General features: G+C 28.3%; 1 protein-coding gene across 1 annotated transcript in view; it reads left to right on the top strand.

Moving 5' to 3' along the window:
• LOC111630035 (eukaryotic translation initiation factor 3 subunit L-like) overlaps window positions 1-15,544 on the top strand; it is a 42,837-nt gene extending 27,293 nt beyond the window's left edge. Inside the window, exons 10-18 of the mRNA XM_023374037.1 lie at window positions 2,084-2,287; window positions 3,532-3,702; window positions 10,031-10,183; window positions 10,258-10,331; window positions 10,645-10,702; window positions 12,652-12,690; window positions 12,764-12,856; window positions 12,927-13,007; window positions 15,417-15,544. Coding sequence (XP_023229805.1) covers window positions 2,084-2,287; window positions 3,532-3,702; window positions 10,031-10,183; window positions 10,258-10,331; window positions 10,645-10,702; window positions 12,652-12,690; window positions 12,764-12,856; window positions 12,927-13,007; window positions 15,417-15,449 — 906 coding nt within the window. The 3' untranslated portion in view covers window positions 15,450-15,544. The remainder of the gene's footprint in view (window positions 1-2,083; window positions 2,288-3,531; window positions 3,703-10,030; window positions 10,184-10,257; window positions 10,332-10,644; window positions 10,703-12,651; window positions 12,691-12,763; window positions 12,857-12,926; window positions 13,008-15,416) is intronic.
• Window positions 15,545-20,157: the final 4,613 nt, after the last annotated feature.

Below are 20,157 nucleotides of genomic sequence, written 5' to 3'. Positions count from 1 at the left end.
CGACCGTTTCACTTCTAAAAATTTGCATAACTGTGTTAAACTACTATAAAGTAGTGCAACATTTGATTGCTAATAACTCTGATCAACACTTTTAGTGAATGCTACAAATTTAAAATAGAGTTTGTATACTTTTAACTTAGTTATTAACTAAATTTTATTAAAATTTATTAGAAGACACTCCGACAGTTCCCTTGTCAGTGTGCTTTTCAACGCATGTATATACAAAACTACTCTGTAGTGTTTTAACCAATTGTATTTAGAATATAATTTCAGACTTTTCTTGCATATTATTTTAAATGTGTACTAAAATTTGGGACATAAATGTAAACTTTTCCTATAAAAATAGCAGCCAAAAAAATGTATCAGGAAATATTGGGTTGAGTAATAAGTCTTTGCATTTTTTATGTTATTTTAAACATTTTATTTAACATACAAATACAAACAGTTAATCAATTATATATGATCCATTTTGTTGTATCACTAGTTTCCATCTTTCTATCAATTTCTCAATTCCTCTTCAGAAAAAGCACAGATTTTGAGACTATATATTCCACAATAGCATTTTTGACTTCATCAGTTCAAATAAATTTTTTTTAATCTAAATAATTCTGTAAAGATCTAAACAAGTAATAATCTGAAGGTTCCAAATCCAGAGAATATGACAAATGAAGCAAAATTTCCCATTGCTATTCTTCTTTTTATAGGGTTAATTTGGCAACATGGTCTTATATTATCATGGTGCAGTATGATGCCCTTGCAGTTTACTAGCACCGGTCTTTTGACCTCTAATGCTTTGCTTAAATGGTCTAATTGTTCACAATAGATGTTGGCATTTATGGTTTGGTTCAGATCTATCAGTACTAATAGTTCATAATACACTATTCTCTTTACGTTACTTTTTTTTGAGGGGTGCAGTCTACTTTTTGGTGTGGATGTTGAGGGCTCTGTTGGATTTAGCCATGATCGTTTCTGTTGAATATTAGTGTATAATATCCATTTTCCATCTCCAGTAATTACTCAATCTAAAAAATGGAACTTTCTTTTGAAAATCAAATAATAGTTTTATGTAACAATACTTAATCATTGTGCGAGATCAGTTTCTGTTAACTCACATGAACCCATGCATCTAACTTAGGAACTTTTCCAAGCCTTTTAAGATGGTTGCGTACACTTTTTTGGCTTATATTAATTTTATAGCCAAGTCTCTTGTGGTAGTTCTTGGATTGGCTTTTCAACCAGAGCCTTTAGGTCATCGCTGTTGACCATGATCGGCCAACCAATGCTCATCATCTTTCAAGTTAAAATCTCCCTTCCAAAACTTAGCAAACAAAACTGAGCTTTTCTTATCTTTAAATGTCAGTGCCAGAAATTTTTGATGTTGTCTTAGTTGCATTTAAATCTTTTCAGAAACAAAAAAGCAAAATGTGTCTCAGGTGGATGTTGTCTACTTCTATTCACAGAACTAAAATGTTCACAAAATAAAATTAAAACTATTCAAATCAGTTTAACAGACTGGACTTTAACTTCTTGTTTGTATAAGTTGCAATAGTATTAGTAAATGAATAAGAAAGAAATTAACTTAAACAATTACATTATTATTATGATATTTACTAAAGTTGTAATATATTATAATCACTTAATAAAACCTTAAATTATTACTTGATTCAAATTTGAAGATAGTACATGATATAAGATATTTATTACTGTATTTTAGATTAATAAATATTGTTTTGCACAATATAAACAAAAATCTTATCAAGGAAAAACATGCCAAAATTAAATTCACATCAATATCTCTTATTAGTATAAACTAATAATTTAATAATTGCACGAATAGAATTTATCAAAATATTTTTAATAGGTAAGATTATTAGTTTATGTTAATGTCAATTTTTTAATTACTAATTTAAAATATTTATGGCATAATAATTAATCTGTATGCTATAGCATATAGATTGAAACAATTGTAATGCTTTTTCTATTCACCTTTACACTATTGCTTTTTTTTAGATGATAAATTTTTCTGGTTATTTAAGTGTGTAAGAAAATTTTTAATTTGACATATGTATTGAATCTTATCTAGAGTATGTATTCGAGAGTTGCTGCATGCCAGATAACAACATATTATTATGTCGGATTTGCTTACATGATGATGCGTAGATATGCAGATGCTATCAGGACATTTTCGAACATTCTTCTCTACATTCAAAGAACAAGACAAATGTTTCAGCAACGAACTTATCAAGTTGATCAGGTATATTTTACTCAAAATTTATTAATACTAAAAGTTAACCTTTTAATTTATGTAAATTTAAATATCTTTGTTTTGAAATAAGTGACTTTTGTTTAATACTTTTTATGTGCTCTACCNTTGGTGTGGATGTTGAGGGCTCTGTTGGATTTAGCCATGATCGTTTCTGTTGAATATTAGTGTATAATATCCATTTTCCATCTCCAGTAATTACTCAATCTAAAAAATGGAACTTTCTTTTGAAAATCAAATAATAGTTTTATGTAACAATACTTAATCATTGTGCGAGATCAGTTTCTGTTAACTCACATGAACCCATGCATCTAACTTAGGAACTTTTCCAAGCCTTTTAAGATGGTTGCGTACACTTTTTTGGCTTATATTAATTTTATAGCCAAGTCTCTTGTGGTAGTTCTTGGATTGGCTTTTCAACCAGAGCCTTTAGGTCATCGCTGTTGACCATGATCGGCCAACCAATGCTCATCATCTTTCAAGTTAAAATCTCCCTTCCAAAACTTAGCAAACAAAACTGAGCTTTTCTTATCTTTAAATGTCAGTGCCAGAAATTTTTGATGTTGTCTTAGTTGCATTTAAATCTTTTCAGAAACAAAAAAGCAAAATGTGTCTCAGGTGGATGTTGTCTACTTCTATTCACAGAACTAAAATGTTCACAAAATAAAATTAAAACTATTCAAATCAGTTTAACAGACTGGACTTTAACTTCTTGTTTGTATAAGTTGCAATAGTATTAGTAAATGAATAAGAAAGAAATTAACTTAAACAATTACATTATTATTATGATATTTACTAAAGTTGTAATATATTATAATCACTTAATAAAACCTTAAATTATTACTTGATTCAAATTTGAAGATAGTACATGATATAAGATATTTATTACTGTATTTTAGATTAATAAATATTGTTTTGCACAATATAAACAAAAATCTTATCAAGGAAAAACATGCCAAAATTAAATTCACATCAATATCTCTTATTAGTATAAACTAATAATTTAATAATTGCACGAATAGAATTTATCAAAATATTTTTAATAGGTAAGATTATTAGTTTATGTTAATGTCAATTTTTTAATTACTAATTTAAAATATTTATGGCATAATAATTAATCTGTATGCTATAGCATATAGATTGAAACAATTGTAATGCTTTTTCTATTCACCTTTACACTATTGCTTTTTTTTAGATGATAAATTTTTCTGGTTATTTAAGTGTGTAAGAAAATTTTTAATTTGACATATGTATTGAATCTTATCTAGAGTATGTATTCGAGAGTTGCTGCATGCCAGATAACAACATATTATTATGTCGGATTTGCTTACATGATGATGCGTAGATATGCAGATGCTATCAGGACATTTTCGAACATTCTTCTCTACATTCAAAGAACAAGACAAATGTTTCAGCAACGAACTTATCAAGTTGATCAGGTATATTTTACTCAAAATTTATTAATACTAAAAGTTAACCTTTTAATTTATGTAAATTTAAATATCTTTGTTTTGAAATAAGTGACTTTTGTTTAATACTTTTTATGTGCTCTACCAAGAAAACAGTTTTCAAGTTCGCTTTATTTAAATTTTATTATTTATTACTTAATTCTAATTAGTAAAATTTCTGTCATTCAAGAATGGAATATTAATTATACTAAAATGCTAAGTTTCATGTAGAAATATATTATTTATTGCAGCTAATATATTTAAAATACATTATGTAAATTTTTTTCAGTCATATACTAATATGTGAATATTGTAATTTATTAATCAATGAAAATTATGCATTTTCATCTTATAATCGAGATGGATTGATAATAATAATAATGACAATAATAAGAGCAGAGCCCAAATGGTTAGGAGTTGAAATTTGGTACACAGTTAGTGTACAACATGAGAATGCACACTAAGAAGAGATTTTTGAAATTCCACAACTCGGGGAGAGGGAGAAGGTTAAGGATTACCCTGAAGAACTCTGCTTCTAATCTACTATTTTAGATGTGGGTTTTTGCAGGAAATCGAACATATTTTTATATGTTCGATTTCCCACAAAAATCCACATCTAAAATAGTACAGTAGAAGCAGAGTTCTTCAGGGTTCTTTTTAGACTCATCTAAAAATTCTCTAATTAGCCTCAGAAGAGGGGGCCTAATTCTTGGACCCAGTGAAAACAGTAAGATCAGCTATATAAGAGGATATCTTATGTAAGGGTTTATCACTCAATGACCAATCTAACACATTTTAAAAATTCTTTATTCCTCTACTGTACTCAATTTAAAAAATTTTTTAAATGTGTTAGATTGGGCACTTGGTGTGATAAACTCTTCCATAAGATAACCTTTCTAAATATAAATCAAATACTATAACATAATATAGTAAAAGGGAAGTATGAAATAATCTAATAATTTTAATCTTTGCTGTTGTTATTTTTTGCTCAGCAACACCAGGCTTATCTGCTAGTTTCTAATATTCATAACATTTTGTAAAACAAGATTCGAGTCTTATTGCTAGATTTTTTAAATTTTGATTTAGTTTGATCTTGATTGCATATTTCTCTTAACTTCTCCTCTTTTATTTAACTATCATTCTAACAAGCTAAACACCAACCAAATGCCGAAATTCTATCGGGCTAGTTTAAAGCTAATTACTAAATGAATTACATAACCAATTTGGCTCTACAGGTAAGTGTTAGGCACCATCTCTTATTAACATTAATAAGTATAAATAAAATTAATTAATTTAAATAATTTAGAACCGCTGGGAGAAAAAAATCTGCCTGGAGCGGGACTCAAACTCACAACTCCTGCTTACCGTGCAGATGCATTGCCAGTTACTCTATCCAGACCTCCAGTCCGATCGCCTCTTTCAGCATATAGAAGCTATAACCATTGACGGTTATTACAACGCCGGCTGGGGACACATCCCATGCTCATGTCCTATAAGCTAACATTATAACCGTCGATGGTTATAGCTTCTATATGCTGGAAGAGGAGATCGGACTGGAGGTCCAGATAGTGTAACTGGCAATGCATCTGCACGGTAAGCAGGAGTTGTGAGTTTGAGTCCCGCTCCAGGCAGATTTTTTTCTCCCAGCGGTTCTAAATTATTTAAATTAATTAATTTTATTTATACTTATTAATGTTAATAAGAGATGGTGCCTAACACTTACCTNATTTACAGACCACTTTCAAAATAAGTATCTTCTGCAGATATACTTCTGCCAATGTTTGTACCATTTATTAAAACAGTTTTGTGGCCCATTCTGCATTATTTCTTTTGAGTGCAGTCATCTGCTGATTTGAATCTGTGATCCTTCTGTAGAGTTTTTGTTTTGGTAATTTTGGTGTTCACCAAAATGGGTAAGAAAGCTACAGAGGTCAAGTAAATGATGTTTTTCCTAATATTCACTAGAAGAGCTTGATACCCAGTGTATCAAGCTCTTCTAGTGGCATTGTCATGGTGGAGAACCCAGCTTTTTGTTTGCCAGAGAAAGGTCATTTTTGTCTTATTGTATCACAAAGGCAATTGAGAATATCTGTATTTCTGTATCTGTATTTTTGAGAATTCTGTATTTCTCTTTATCAATGGATTTACTGTTGAGAATAAATTGTAATGCATCAGACTTTTCACATCAAAAAGAAGCCAAAATCATTACGATTTCCAGCATAATTGTCACATATTTTTCATAGCTCAATGTTTTTAATTGGGACTTCTTTTGTCTCCTTTTCTTCAGCTATGTAACTGCAAGGCCTATCTAACCAAAATATGGGTTTTACAATTATTTTAATCACTTCGCTTAGTATCGCATGTAAGGATGCAGATAGACTGACAAGTTAATTGTGACAAATTTTATACAGCAACTTATATGAGGGTTTACAGTAGCATTAATGAACTCCAGAATAGGATTTTATGATTTACCCACATGCATCTGCATCTTGATATAATCTTATGGCTAAACAACATGATATAATAAGTTTCCCAGACACCTCACAGCTCTTTGCATTAGGAAAATTGTCATGATTATCAGTTGAAGGTGTCCTGCAAATTCTGCCTTCTCCAAGTTCTCTCAAAACTGTTCACATTCTCAGCAACTTAAGACTTTACAACAGTTATATGTTGTGTGTTCATTCTCTTTTCACTATGTTACATGATGTGAAACCAGTAAGATGTGTTTGTATTGCAACAGTATCATTAGTTCTAAGAGACAATTACAATAGAAAAAAATCATGTGCTGGATAAGAGAATATCTGAATTATCTGTTGAATGTTGAATAAATATTTTAATGCAGAAAAATACAACCAAATAGATAAAAAAAAAATAGTTCTGGGACATGAAGTTTTTATATGTTCATTTTCTTTACTTCTTGCATAAACTGGCTTCTTAGGTTGTGTAATTTTCATAAAATTTTGTTGCTATCAGTATTAAATTAATTAAGCTTTATACATGATGATGAACGCTTAATGCGTTTGAAAACGTTTTTATGTTATTAAAGAATTATGCTGGATAGTTGAATGGTTTTTATTTTTATTGAATTTATTCTCTAGTAAGCAAGTATACAATTATTTATTAAGCTTTATTGCAATTAATTTTAACATTCTTGTTTCTTATTGCAATTTCTATAACTTGCATGGGACATATCCCACAATAGCAGGTTAACATACAGAGTTGTTAAAACTTTTATTTCTACATCACTCCATATCTTCTTGCCTTCCAAAGTATTGAGCTCACTGTTTAATTCACCAAATATTGAAACAAACTGGATGAATTTCAAGAAATCACGCAATTACAAATATGTGTGTCACGCGAGAACTTCTGGAAGTTTTGACAAGTCAACTTATAAAGCTGTTTATGCTAAAGATTAATGTCAGACAGCAACTGGCACAAGTTTTCTTGCTAGTCTAGATACACCTAAAGTGCTAGCCTAAAACTTAAAAGTTAGATTTGAACCCAGTTCAGACTTTATAATTTATTAGGGGTATTACAGACTGGGGCATTGTCTCCTATTCTCGCTCATATTGGTGAATTATGTGGATCAGGCAATATAATTAACAATTTTAAAAAATTGTAAATTTTTTATGTATGAAAGACCAGAATTGATGGCAAATGAATGCTCTGCAAGTTAATTTTGCTATTGGTAAATTTTAATGAGAGTAACAGAACATTATTTATTTTTTTATTCCGTACAAATTTAATTTTTATTGAAGTTCCACTGTATTAGTTTAAACTGGTAATTGAGTGTATTAAAATCAATATTATTTTTTACAGCTTTATCACAAGATTAATAATTTACAATTATAAATGTACTGGTATTATTCAAAATCAAATAATTTGGAAGAATGGTATACATGTGAAATATCTTTCTTTTTTTCAATAAAGATATAATGTTCTAAATATTTAAGAAAAATTATTTGAGTTTTTTTCTGTATAATTAATTTTTGAAAAGTTTAATATGGCATACTGTAGTTTTACCTAACATTTAAAATTGCAAATGTCTTATAGACAATTCATTTGCTAATTTATAGTTTAAAAATGCTTTAAATCTTGTAGCATATTCTAGAATTTAAAATATGCCATATTTCCTCAATTATAATACACTTTCACCCAGCTTTACATAATCTAATAATTCTTGGCTAACCAAAATAGAGGCACATCTTAGAATCGACAGGGCAGTGTAGCCAAAACAACTCTTGCACAAATAAAATTCAACTGACTTAATTGAGGGTATCTTATAATCATTATAAGTGGACCGGGAGACAAGTTATGCACAAATAATAGGCATGTTTGGCTACGCTACTCGCCAGTACATCAGTTCGGATGAGCTTTACTGCTAACAAGCATTTGATGTAAACAATTTTCTAATGTTTAAAATGAATATTTATTGTATATAGAAATCGAGCTGCCAAATATTTCTATTTTGTGACATTTTATTGTTCTTCTAGCTTGTTATTTAACAAAATTTATTAGGATTGATTATTTAAAAAAGCTTTTTCTTCTATAAAAAAAAAACCTTAAAATTTCATTCCAAATTTGTGATGCATCTTAGAATTGAGGAAATATGGTTTGTATGCAATAAGGAAAATATCTGAATAATTTTCAACCAGTTATACTTATTTAATTATTAAGTATAACTGACTGCTATGTAAATTTTTATGGAACATTCAGAGACTAAATTTTCTGTGCATCCAAAGTACTCTGTTAATTATCTTTATAAGCAATTTCCAAAATAAAATATTANAAATTCACTGTGTTTTTAGATTTATTTTCAATAAATTGCTTTTTTTTTTCCAAGCAAAAGCTTTCATTATATTCATATAATAAAGACTTTCAACATTCAGTTGAAATTTTTTTTTTAACTTTATGTTGAAAAGTGTTCCTTTTTTATTTTGCATTACATTAAATTTTTCATTATGTTAATTTAACACATTAACTGTCATGAGGTACCACTTATGTGACATGCTAAAAATTTCCCCTGGTGCTTCAAGGAGCAAGGTACAAGTGTCTCAGTAACTGATTACACAATATGCATCATGGATTACCATTGGTACCTCTATCACAGAGCATTTCTGTAAATGTAGTTTAATTAAAAATAATGCAAAACAAATTTGTACCAACCTGCGAGGTACAGTACGTATAACTCGCAGCCTGTATAGTACATGTAAATTCATTTGTCTAAGCCTTTAGGTATACGTATTTTACCTTAAACAAAGCTTTTAAAATTAGCATAAATATTTTAAAGAAATCAATTCAAAGAGCAAACTTAGATTTTCTGGTATGAAAATAACATAAATCTATAGTAAAAAAGAGAATGACCCAGGGGCTCAAAATATTTTAATGGTGGCAGTTAATGCATTAATGTATTTATGTATATATTACTATAACAATCAATATAATATCTAAAAGTATCATGAGAAAGTACATAATATAGTTAGCATAGATATGTTGTTATATTTTGTGCTCAAGAAAATCATATCCCCTTTATGGAAGAAGAGCCAGTGTTTTATATTGTTGATATTCGTGGTAAAAAAATTATATTGATCATGTACTGTTGACTGACTGAACAAGTACTGTTTCAATTGAGAAGTAATAATAAAAAGAAGTTGGAATTTGTTTCTCATGCAAAACTACAGTATTTACTATTTGAATTTTGGTTTCATTGGGTAGACAAAATGGTTTATTTGAAAGTTATATGCACATTATGCTCACTTTCCAAAGTTTAAGTATAATTGCCAGTGAACATTCAATAGCTTGATGTACAGTGAGTTTTTAATTGCTCATTTATTCTCCTAAATGAGTAATTCGGAGGTTATTGTTTATCAAACTATTCAATCATTATTCACCAATCTTGTTCAGTTATAAGTAATTAGTGATATGCCCAGATTATGAATAGCAACATACACAATATTTTAATTTTAGAATTTATTATATATTGCATTTTCTATAAATCTCACAGTAATGAATGCTTTGTGTGAATTCATTAATATAATCATAGCTTTTTTTTTATTTCCTTCGTTCGGAAAGACTACAATGTTTCAAACAATAAGTGAAATTACAGAAATCTGTATAACTATAAGATTCTAAATTATCAAACTTAATTGTAATTTCAACAATTTATATAAATATATAAATTAATTTTTGTTTTGGAACTGAAAGAAATTTTCATCATTGTAATAAATACTTGTAAAATTTTGATAGTTCAGCACCATTGTTTTAAATACTGATAATATTGATATGATAGTAACCATTTAATTTCTGAAAGAATTGAACTGTATTTTTTTTAATTGTAAAATTAAAAACAATTTTATATTTTATTAACAGACAATTAAAGGAATTTGAGACATGTTTTTCATTTGCTTGCCCCAAATTTCTCTCACCAGTTTCTCCTACTTATGATGCAGAAATACCATCTAATTATCACAAGGTAAATTTAAAATATTATCTGAATTATAATTGAAAATTTTGACTGTAACTTTGCATATGTATTTTCTATTTCAGGAACCATTTTTTCTTCAATTGAAAGTTTTCTTGGATGAAGTACAACAACAAATCATGTTGCCAAATATAAGAAGGTGGTGTTTAAATTTTTTATAAATTTTTGTTTCTGATTAAAATTGCTATGACAAATAAATTAGTAAATTCAACATAAGACATAAAAATAAGCAAATTAATGTTTAACTTGGGGAAAAAGTATAAAACAAATTATAGCATTAATAAAAGGGACATGAACTGATACAAAATCTTTAAGAAACATCTATCTTCCTATGTTGTTTTTTTTTACTAATCAGAAGATATATATTGTTGAATTTATCTTATTCAAATTTATTATTTTTAAAATTATGTATGTTTTTTATACTGATCTATATATATTTATTGTTTTTTCAGTTACATGAAACTCTATACAACTATGCCTATCTCAAAATTAGCCGCATTTTTAGCTATGGTGAGCAAATTATATTTATTATATAGTGATTTGATTATTAAGGTCAATTATACACGTGGCATTAATAGTTTTTGAGTGTGTTTGATTTTTAACATTTTTTTCTAAGATTTTGTAATTCCAAAATTTCTTTTGTGTTTTTTTTCATTTAAGAATTAATCCAAAGTTGAGAAATAACCATTTTTTTTTTTTTTTAACTTCATTTATAATAAATTTTTGAAAAAGTTTACAGATTGACTTATATATACATGTAACACACCGATTAATCTGCCTGGAATTAAACCTTATGAACAGTGTTACATAAATGAAAAACAGGTTCAAACAATTGCCAAGCCTGGATACAGGCAAGTAAAGGAATATAAAAATATCTATGTAGCAAACATACTTATTTGTAAAACATGACAATAAATAACGACAACTTGTCAAGACTGAAATAAAAGTATTTTATTAAATACTACAAAAGTGACAATGTACAAATATAGGCGTAAACTAGACACAAAATGTGAAACTAAGTTAGTTTAATAATTGACACGAGTTGGTAAATAAAAATAAAATCAGACCTATAATTAGTCCAAATCAAAAACTAATATTTACAAAACTTAAGTCTCCACAAAAACCAACAAAAATAACTCAAAATCAAAGCACTTACAAAACTGTTAGAATTCTAAACACCATAACAGAACATCAAATGAATCCAATCTCTTCATTTGCTAGATCTTGCACTCAAAAGTATCACAAGTTGTCTTATCCTTCATCACTTCTTTATACATTGTGAGTGTGATATCACATTGGCACACGTCATTCTACACCATTTACATATGTACTTGCTAACAGTTAGTTTTAATTCTTTGTAATTATTTCCGACAAGAGTCAGTTCAATCTTTTCATACATTTCTTTGCTGATTTTTAGAAATCAGTAACAATGTGATAAAAAGAATACTCTATAACTCCTTTCTAGAAATTGTTTAATGCAAGATACCATTTTAGATTAGCAATGATGTTTCTCACAAGTGACAGTCATGTAAGTAACTTTTATCTTTTTGAATTTAGAACTGGGGGATGTAGACATTTGTCCTTTAAACAAAGGAAAACATCCCAAAACTAAATTATAACTATAACTAAAACAAAAACCCAGAAACAAAAAATAATATTCTGTCTTGACTCCTTACAAACATCAAAATATAGTCTGTCTATTCTATGTGTATAAAAAAATATTTAGCTTAAAATTGTCACAAATGTTTTTCTGTTAGAAAAAATATGGCACCAGGAATTGCTAAATTGTTATGAATATTGGGAATAAAGGGTCAAAGTCCATGGGTTAAGCAAGAAACGTGAGCAGGGGATAGAGTTGCCTATGATGGCCAGGGAAAACAAAAAAAAATGAAATAGTGTTACTAGGAGTTGATGAATCATCATGGAACTTTTGAACAAGCTGGTGAATTCCCTAGATTATTATGTAAAATTAAATAAAACATTATGCTGTAATTATTATGCAGTTCTTATCAAGAATGTGATTTTATAAAATATTCTTATTTTTTGTATTGTTAATACAAATTCAGAATAAAAAGAAATTTACTAGATTAAACTTTTAAAATTATTTTATATCCTGGAAGATTTGATGATAAGTAGTTAATTTCTGTTTGCATATCCATGATTGGATATCTGCTTTCTTAATTATTCCTGTATATATTTTAAATAAATTAGAAAAATAAATTATTGTTTGGTTTTAATAATATAATTGTATACATTTTTTAAAGTATTGTACTGTACATAGAAAATTACATATTTATTATAAAAATTATTTTTATATTAATAATAAAAGAAAAAAAAGGTTTACTTAGTTTCATATTATTAACTGTATAATTTGTTACTTTGAAATTTGTTAATTGATAAAATTTTATATACAACACACTTACCATAATTTATATATCGCATACTTTTTAATACTTTAGGAAGAAGAAGAATTTCGAACACATTTACTCTGTTTTAAGGTAAGGAATTTTTAAAATAAAATGAAATTAATTATTCAGATAAAACATATTAATTTGTGTATATTATATTAAGCATAAAATGAAAAACATGGTTTGGACTAAAGGTACAAATGGATTAGAAGGAGAATTTCAATGTGGTTCTGAAGTTGATTTTTTCATAGACAAAGTGAGTAATATTTATAGATTGTTTTATATTATACTAAATGGCATTATATTAAATTTAATATTCATATCAGGATATGGTGCACATTGCTGACACAAAAGTTGCAAGAAGATATGGAGATTTCTTTATTAGACAAACTTTAAAATTTGAAGAAGTAAGTTTTCTTTTAAACTACGGTGGAACTTCAATAATTGAAAAGAATGGAGATAAAATTTGTTTTAATTGATAATTATACTTGAAGAATATAAAAATAAATAATTACACTGATAAATATTTTTCTATTTTTAATACAAAAGGAAGTAAAACTAGGGAATGAGACAAACTAGACCATACAACATTTAGATATATTTATGATAGATATGTTTTTACATTATTATATCTTAGATTCATTTAAATGCAAAATTTGTTTATATAGAGTCAAAAATAAATCAAACTTTCAATATAATTTTTATTATGTTAATGTTACAAGTATTTACAGACCACTTTCAAAATAAGTATCTTCTGCAGATATACTTCTGCCAATGTTTGTACCATTTATTAAAACAGTTTTGTGGCCCATTCTGCATTATTTCTTTTGAGTGCAGTCATCTGCTGATTTGAATCTGTGATCCTTCTGTAGAGTTTTTGTTTTGGTAATTTTGGTGTTCACCAAAATGGGTAAGAAAGCTACAGAGGTCAAGTAAATGATGTTTTTCCTAATATTCACTAGAAGAGCTTGATACCCAGTGTATCAAGCTCTTCTAGTGGCATTGTCATGGTGGAGAACCCAGCTTTTTGTTTGCCAGAGAAAGGTCATTTTTGTCTTATTGTATCACAAAGGCAATTGAGAATATCTGTATTTCTGTATCTGTATTTTTGAGAATTCTGTATTTCTCTTTATCAATGGATTTACTGTTGAGAATAAATTGTAATGCATCAGACTTTTCACATCAAAAAGAAGCCAAAATCATTACGATTTCCAGCATAATTGTCACATATTTTTCATAGCTCAATGTTTTTAATTGGGACTTCTTTTGTCTCCTTTTCTTCAGCTATGTAACTGCAAGGCCTATCTAACCAAAATATGGGTTTTACAATTATTTTAATCACTTCGCTTAGTATCGCATGTAAGGATGCAGATAGACTGACAAGTTAATTGTGACAAATTTTATACAGCAACTTATATGAGGGTTTACAGTAGCATTAATGAACTCCAGAATAGGATTTTATGATTTACCCACATGCATCTGCATCTTGATATAATCTTATGGCTAAACAACATGATATAATAAGTTTCCCAGACACCTCACAGCTCTTTGCATTAGGAAAATTGTCATGATTATCAGTTGAAGGTGTCCTGCAAATTCTGCCTTCTCCAAGTTCTCTCAAAACTGTTCACATTCTCAGCAACTTAAGACTTTACAACAGTTATATGTTGTGTGTTCATTCTCTTTTCACTATGTTACATGATGTGAAACCAGTAAGATGTGTTTGTATTGCAACAGTATCATTAGTTCTAAGAGACAATTACAATAGAAAAAAATCATGTGCTGGATAAGAGAATATCTGAATTATCTGTTGAATGTTGAATAAATATTTTAATGCAGAAAAATACAACCAAATAGATAAAAAAAAAATAGTTCTGGGACATGAAGTTTTTATATGTTCATTTTCTTTACTTCTTGCATAAACTGGCTTCTTAGGTTGTGTAATTTTCATAAAATTTTGTTGCTATCAGTATTAAATTAATTAAGCTTTATACATGATGATGAACGCTTAATGCGTTTGAAAACGTTTTTATGTTATTAAAGAATTATGCTGGATAGTTGAATGGTTTTTATTTTTATTGAATTTATTCTCTAGTAAGCAAGTATACAATTATTTATTAAGCTTTATTGCAATTAATTTTAACATTCTTGTTTCTTATTGCAATTTCTATAACTTGCATGGGACATATCCCACAATAGCAGGTTAACATACAGAGTTGTTAAAACTTTTATTTCTACATCACTCCATATCTTCTTGCCTTCCAAAGTATTGAGCTCACTGTTTAATTCACCAAATATTGAAACAAACTGGATGAATTTCAAGAAATCACGCAATTACAAATATGTGTGTCACGCGAGAACTTCTGGAAGTTTTGACAAGTCAACTTATAAAGCTGTTTATGCTAAAGATTAATGTCAGACAGCAACTGGCACAAGTTTTCTTGCTAGTCTAGATACACCTAAAGTGCTAGCCTAAAACTTAAAAGTTAGATTTGAACCCAGTTCAGACTTTATAATTTATTAGGGGTATTACAGACTGGGGCATTGTCTCCTATTCTCGCTCATATTGGTGAATTATGTGGATCAGGCAATATAATTAACAATTTTAAAAAATTGTAAATTTTTTATGTATGAAAGACCAGAATTGATGGCAAATGAATGCTCTGCAAGTTAATTTTGCTATTGGTAAATTTTAATGAGAGTAACAGAACATTATTTATTTTTTTATTCCGTACAAATTTAATTTTTATTGAAGTTCCACTGTATTAGTTTAAACTGGTAATTGAGTGTATTAAAATCAATATTATTTTTTACAGCTTTATCACAAGATTAATAATTTACAATTATAAATGTACTGGTATTATTCAAAATCAAATAATTTGGAAGAATGGTATACATGTGAAATATCTTTCTTTTTTTCAATAAAGATATAATGTTCTAAATATTTAAGAAAAATTATTTGAGTTTTTTTTCTGTATAATTAATTTTTGAAAAGTTTAATATGGCATACTGTAGTTTTACCTAACATTTAAAATTGCAAATGTCTTATAGACAATTCATTTGCTAATTTATAGTTTAAAAATGCTTTAAATCTTGTAGCATATTCTAGAATTTAAAATATGCCATATTTCCTCAATTATAATACACTTTCACCCAGCTTTACATAATCTAATAATTCTTGGCTAACCAAAATAGAGGCACATCTTAGAATCGACAGGGCAGTGTAGCCAAAACAACTCTTGCACAAATAAAATTCAACTGACTTAATTGAGGGTATCTTATAATCATTATAAGTGGACCGGGAGACAAGTTATGCACAAATAATAGGCATGTTTGGCTACGCTACTCGCCAGTACATCAGTTCGGATGAGCTTTACTGCTAACAAGCATTTGATGTAAACAATTTTCTAATGTTTAAAATGAATATTTATTGTATATAGAAATCGAGCTGCCAAATATTTCTATTTTGTGACATTTTATTGTTCTTCTAGCTTGTTATTTAACAAAATTTATTAGGATTGATTATTTAAAAAAGCTTTTTCTTCTATAAAAAAAAAACCTTAAAATTTCATTCCAAATTTGTGATGCATCTTAGAATTGAGGAAATATGGTTTGTATGCAATAAGGAAAATATCTGAATAATTTTCAACCAGTTATACTTATTTAATTATTAAGTATAACTGACTGCTATGTAAATTTTTATGGAACATTCAGAGACTAAATTTTCTGTGCATCCAAAGTACTCTGTTAATTATCTTTATAAGCAATTTCCAAAATAAAATATTAACTTTTTCCTTTCATTTTCTCTTAGCGTTCATATTAATTCTTTACATTTTTCATTCTTTTATATTTTATTTTATTACCTTTGGCCCAAGATACTTTTCCGGTAATTAATTGCACTAAACTAAAGCTTTTGTCGTAACCATTTTCCTTAGTTCGTGTGAAATCCCTTTAAAATTCTGAAATTTTTATGAGGGAATTTCATAGTTTAGTTTAATATCTCAAGCAAATATCTATAATGAATTAATAGAAACTATTTTTAAAATAGAAACTTATTAAGTCATTTATAATTTTCTTTTTGTACTTACATCATTGATTATTATTGTAAATAATTGCAAAATTATTACTTTTATTTATAATTTAAAAATTATTTATGTTAAATTTAATAATCCAATACCTCTAGCCAAGTTACTGATATATTAATTAATTTATTAACCATTTCGTAATCTAATAAAATCCAGTCGTATCATTCGATCGGTAATGTTTATCGGAGTCGATCGAATATATGGATAATAATTTTAAATAGTTTGTGGGTTAAGCTTATATTAAGTAAATTTGATACGTTTTATTGAAAATTTTATGTTTTTAATCAAATACAAATAAAATATTTGTTTGAATGAAGTTTATGCAATTCCTTGAAGTTTGTTTTAATAGATTTTATTCATACTAGATTGTCTTATATAGTATATTGTGAGTGCAAAAGCTAATTTTCTCAATACTATAATAATTATTAGATCTCCATTAAATTAAATATATATAATTTTAATTTTCAATAATTTTTTTCTGAACTTAGTTTATAAAATATAATGGAAACTTCAGTTGGAATTAATTACAGATAAAGGTAGACATATTATTGACATTTTACTTGTGTAAAATGTCAATAATATCTGTAATTAATCTATATTGGGAACAAGTGGGCAAAGCAAGTGGCAAGTTGGGCTGCCACTGGTGTCCAGGGATGCAAACTTTCCCTAATATATTTATATAATATAATATGTTTTCCTTCTTATTTGTAATTTAAATATAAATTCTGTAATGGAATCCAAGTTATTGCAAATTGCACACATAGTATGCAAACATTGGATTTTATGTTATAAGTTATTCTGAGTGGGAATTTTGTTATTAGAATGACTAGATGAGAAAGTCGTAATTAAATTTAATCTAAGTGTGCCATTGATATAGTGGAACAATTAGCAATTATCTAGAGGCGAGCTCGTTCGATTCTACGCGTATTCGTTTCTCGGTTTTATATCAATTATTTGCAGTTTAAATTCTTTTCGTGCGAGTTATTTAAAGTTAAGAGTCGTGGCTCGTTTACTTTCCGGTCGGCGATTCGACTCAAAAGATTAAGTATAATATTTTTTAAATTGATTAAGAACAAAGCAACAATTAATGTTTTAATTATATTATACGTCAAATGCAGAAACGATCCAATACAAAGTACCGTTACGCCGCATATTATATTACCCGGTTTTCTCGTTTATTCCAGAAACCAAATTAAGGTCATTTTATACAAATTAAAAATAGTTACAAAATACCATATCAATTTAAAAATAAAGTTTGGAATTAAATATTTACAAGAATTTCATCCGGCAATTTCAAAATTTGATTTCTTAATTGCCACGGCATAGAAATTTCGAACCGTTCCTTATCCGTTCTTACATTTCGTATAAATAAATAGATATTTAAGAGATCTCGAGCTTTATCTTTGGACGGTTAGATAAGGCGGTAAGTTATCGGAACACTCGAAGCGAATAAGGGGGTCACGTCTCTAAGAACGAAGCTTCCGAGAAAGATCTGCTCCGTTTACTGCCCTTCCGATAACAAAAGTATTTGTTAATCGTAACAATAGATCAGAATTTGCCCATAAATAGACAAGTATCACACAAAGGAAATCACTAATCGGTGCTGATTTTATATATCAAAACTCGGCGATTACAGAAATATATTTTTAAAATATATGCAATAATTACAGATTTCTCGTAAGAAGTGTAATAAGGCTTCCTGTTATTGCTTAATAAGAATGTAAGTTCCTTATTATAAGGAACTTTTGTTTCTGTATTGTTCTAATTAAAACTTTTATTTTAAAGTAGACGATTTGAAAATATTAGAATATTTTGTACCAAAGTGATCCACATTATCAGTGATTACGAAAGCGAAAGGCAGAATAACCATCGATCCATTAAAAATAGGCCACTGGGCCACATTTACACAGAATCTGCTTATTTCAAATTTAAATATGATGACGTCACAGATTTCAAATTTAAAAATGTGGCATTGTGGCTTCCCCATTCGTCATCCTTATAAATATATTATTGAAATATTTTAAACCAAAATGACAAATTTTAATACTCTTACCCGTAAAAGTAAATCATCGTTATAATTAAAAAAAAAATCAAATATTTCTCGAAACTTAAGCGGAACTTTACGGTTAATATACGCCCGCGCCATTTTTATCGAGCATTATGGGAACGTTTTACGTCATTCATTTTAAATAGATTTTAGAATGACGTAAAATTTAAAATAAACGCGTTCTAACTTAAACGAATCGTAAAAATATCCGACATCGAAAAAAAAACGGTAGTTCTAATTTTATTTTATTTGTCAACAACGTAGATGATTCACGCGGTTATTTAAAATTTGTTAGTTTTCGAAACCGACGATAGATGGCGGGGGTTGAACTAATTCAAGATTTTGATTTCGTCATCATTTAAACAGGATAAGTAATTCCAAGAATTTTCCTGGATTGAAAACTTGTACTCGATATCTGATATTTCATTTACTTCGAAATATTAAACGAAATATTGCACGTATCAGATTTGCATTCTGTCGAAACGAACAAAAGACCATAATTTTTCTTTTTTTAAACAAATTTGCTACTGATAGAAAATTATTATTATTATTAATATTATTATCATTTTCATAAAATTGCATTTATTAATTATGCAAAAAATTAGTATTTTTTTATATAAAAAATGAGATTTTCATGAATTTAAAACGATTTTTTTTAATGCACGATGTCGATGAAAATTTGATTTATAATTCGAGTGATTAATTAAGATTTTATTTAATATTTTTATAAATTGTTATTTTAATTATCGACTGATAAGAATGGTCTAATTGTTGTTTGAGTAATATTTTGCGTCACGTGATTTTCTTCCCCTTCGTGTTTTGAAATTAATGCGGGTGACGCGTATTAATTCGAAAATAGCCGCCGGATGGCGCTGTTAACTAAATTCGATTATCGTTCCAGATAGAGGTTTCCCATCATTCCCCGAAAGATTTATCGATTAGTAAAATGCGAAATTAGAAAAGTTGGGATTTATTTTCGTTCGGCGATCGTAATCGGCGAGGATTATAAATTAGTACAAAGAATTTTACCGCCGAGACGCCGTCGGAGACCGGAAAATTTCAAAAGTGTCGCCATCTGGCGAGTCATTCCCGTACTACTTCAAGGACGAGATCTCGGGCTTTCTTTTAGTAAGGGAGATTGCCATTGGGCGGGCGTCACGTGATTTCGCGCACGGCGGTCGGTAGGGGTACGCGTTACGTAACGTAATTAGAATAAATTAAACGTTATCGTAATAAAGTAATACTTAATAAATAAATAGGAATTGGCCAATAGAGTGGGAGAGAAATATAAAATAAAAAAGTTAGGGTCGTTAGCCCCGGGTAGATTTAAAGATGGCGCGGCTTGGGCTTTTTGTATTGTAAAATCGGTCATCCGCGGTTTAGTCACCTTCCGCGTGCGTCGGACGACCTTGCTGCGATGGCACG

This window comes from Centruroides sculpturatus, unplaced genomic scaffold (assembly GCF_000671375.1).
Source record: "Centruroides sculpturatus isolate CEXI.00-Female unplaced genomic scaffold, Cexi_2.0 scaffold646, whole genome shotgun sequence".
Lineage (NCBI taxonomy): Eukaryota > Metazoa > Arthropoda > Arachnida > Scorpiones > Buthidae > Centruroides > Centruroides sculpturatus.
The sequence above is the reverse complement of the archived record's forward strand: the minus strand, read 5'-3'. Positions and strand labels throughout refer to the sequence as shown.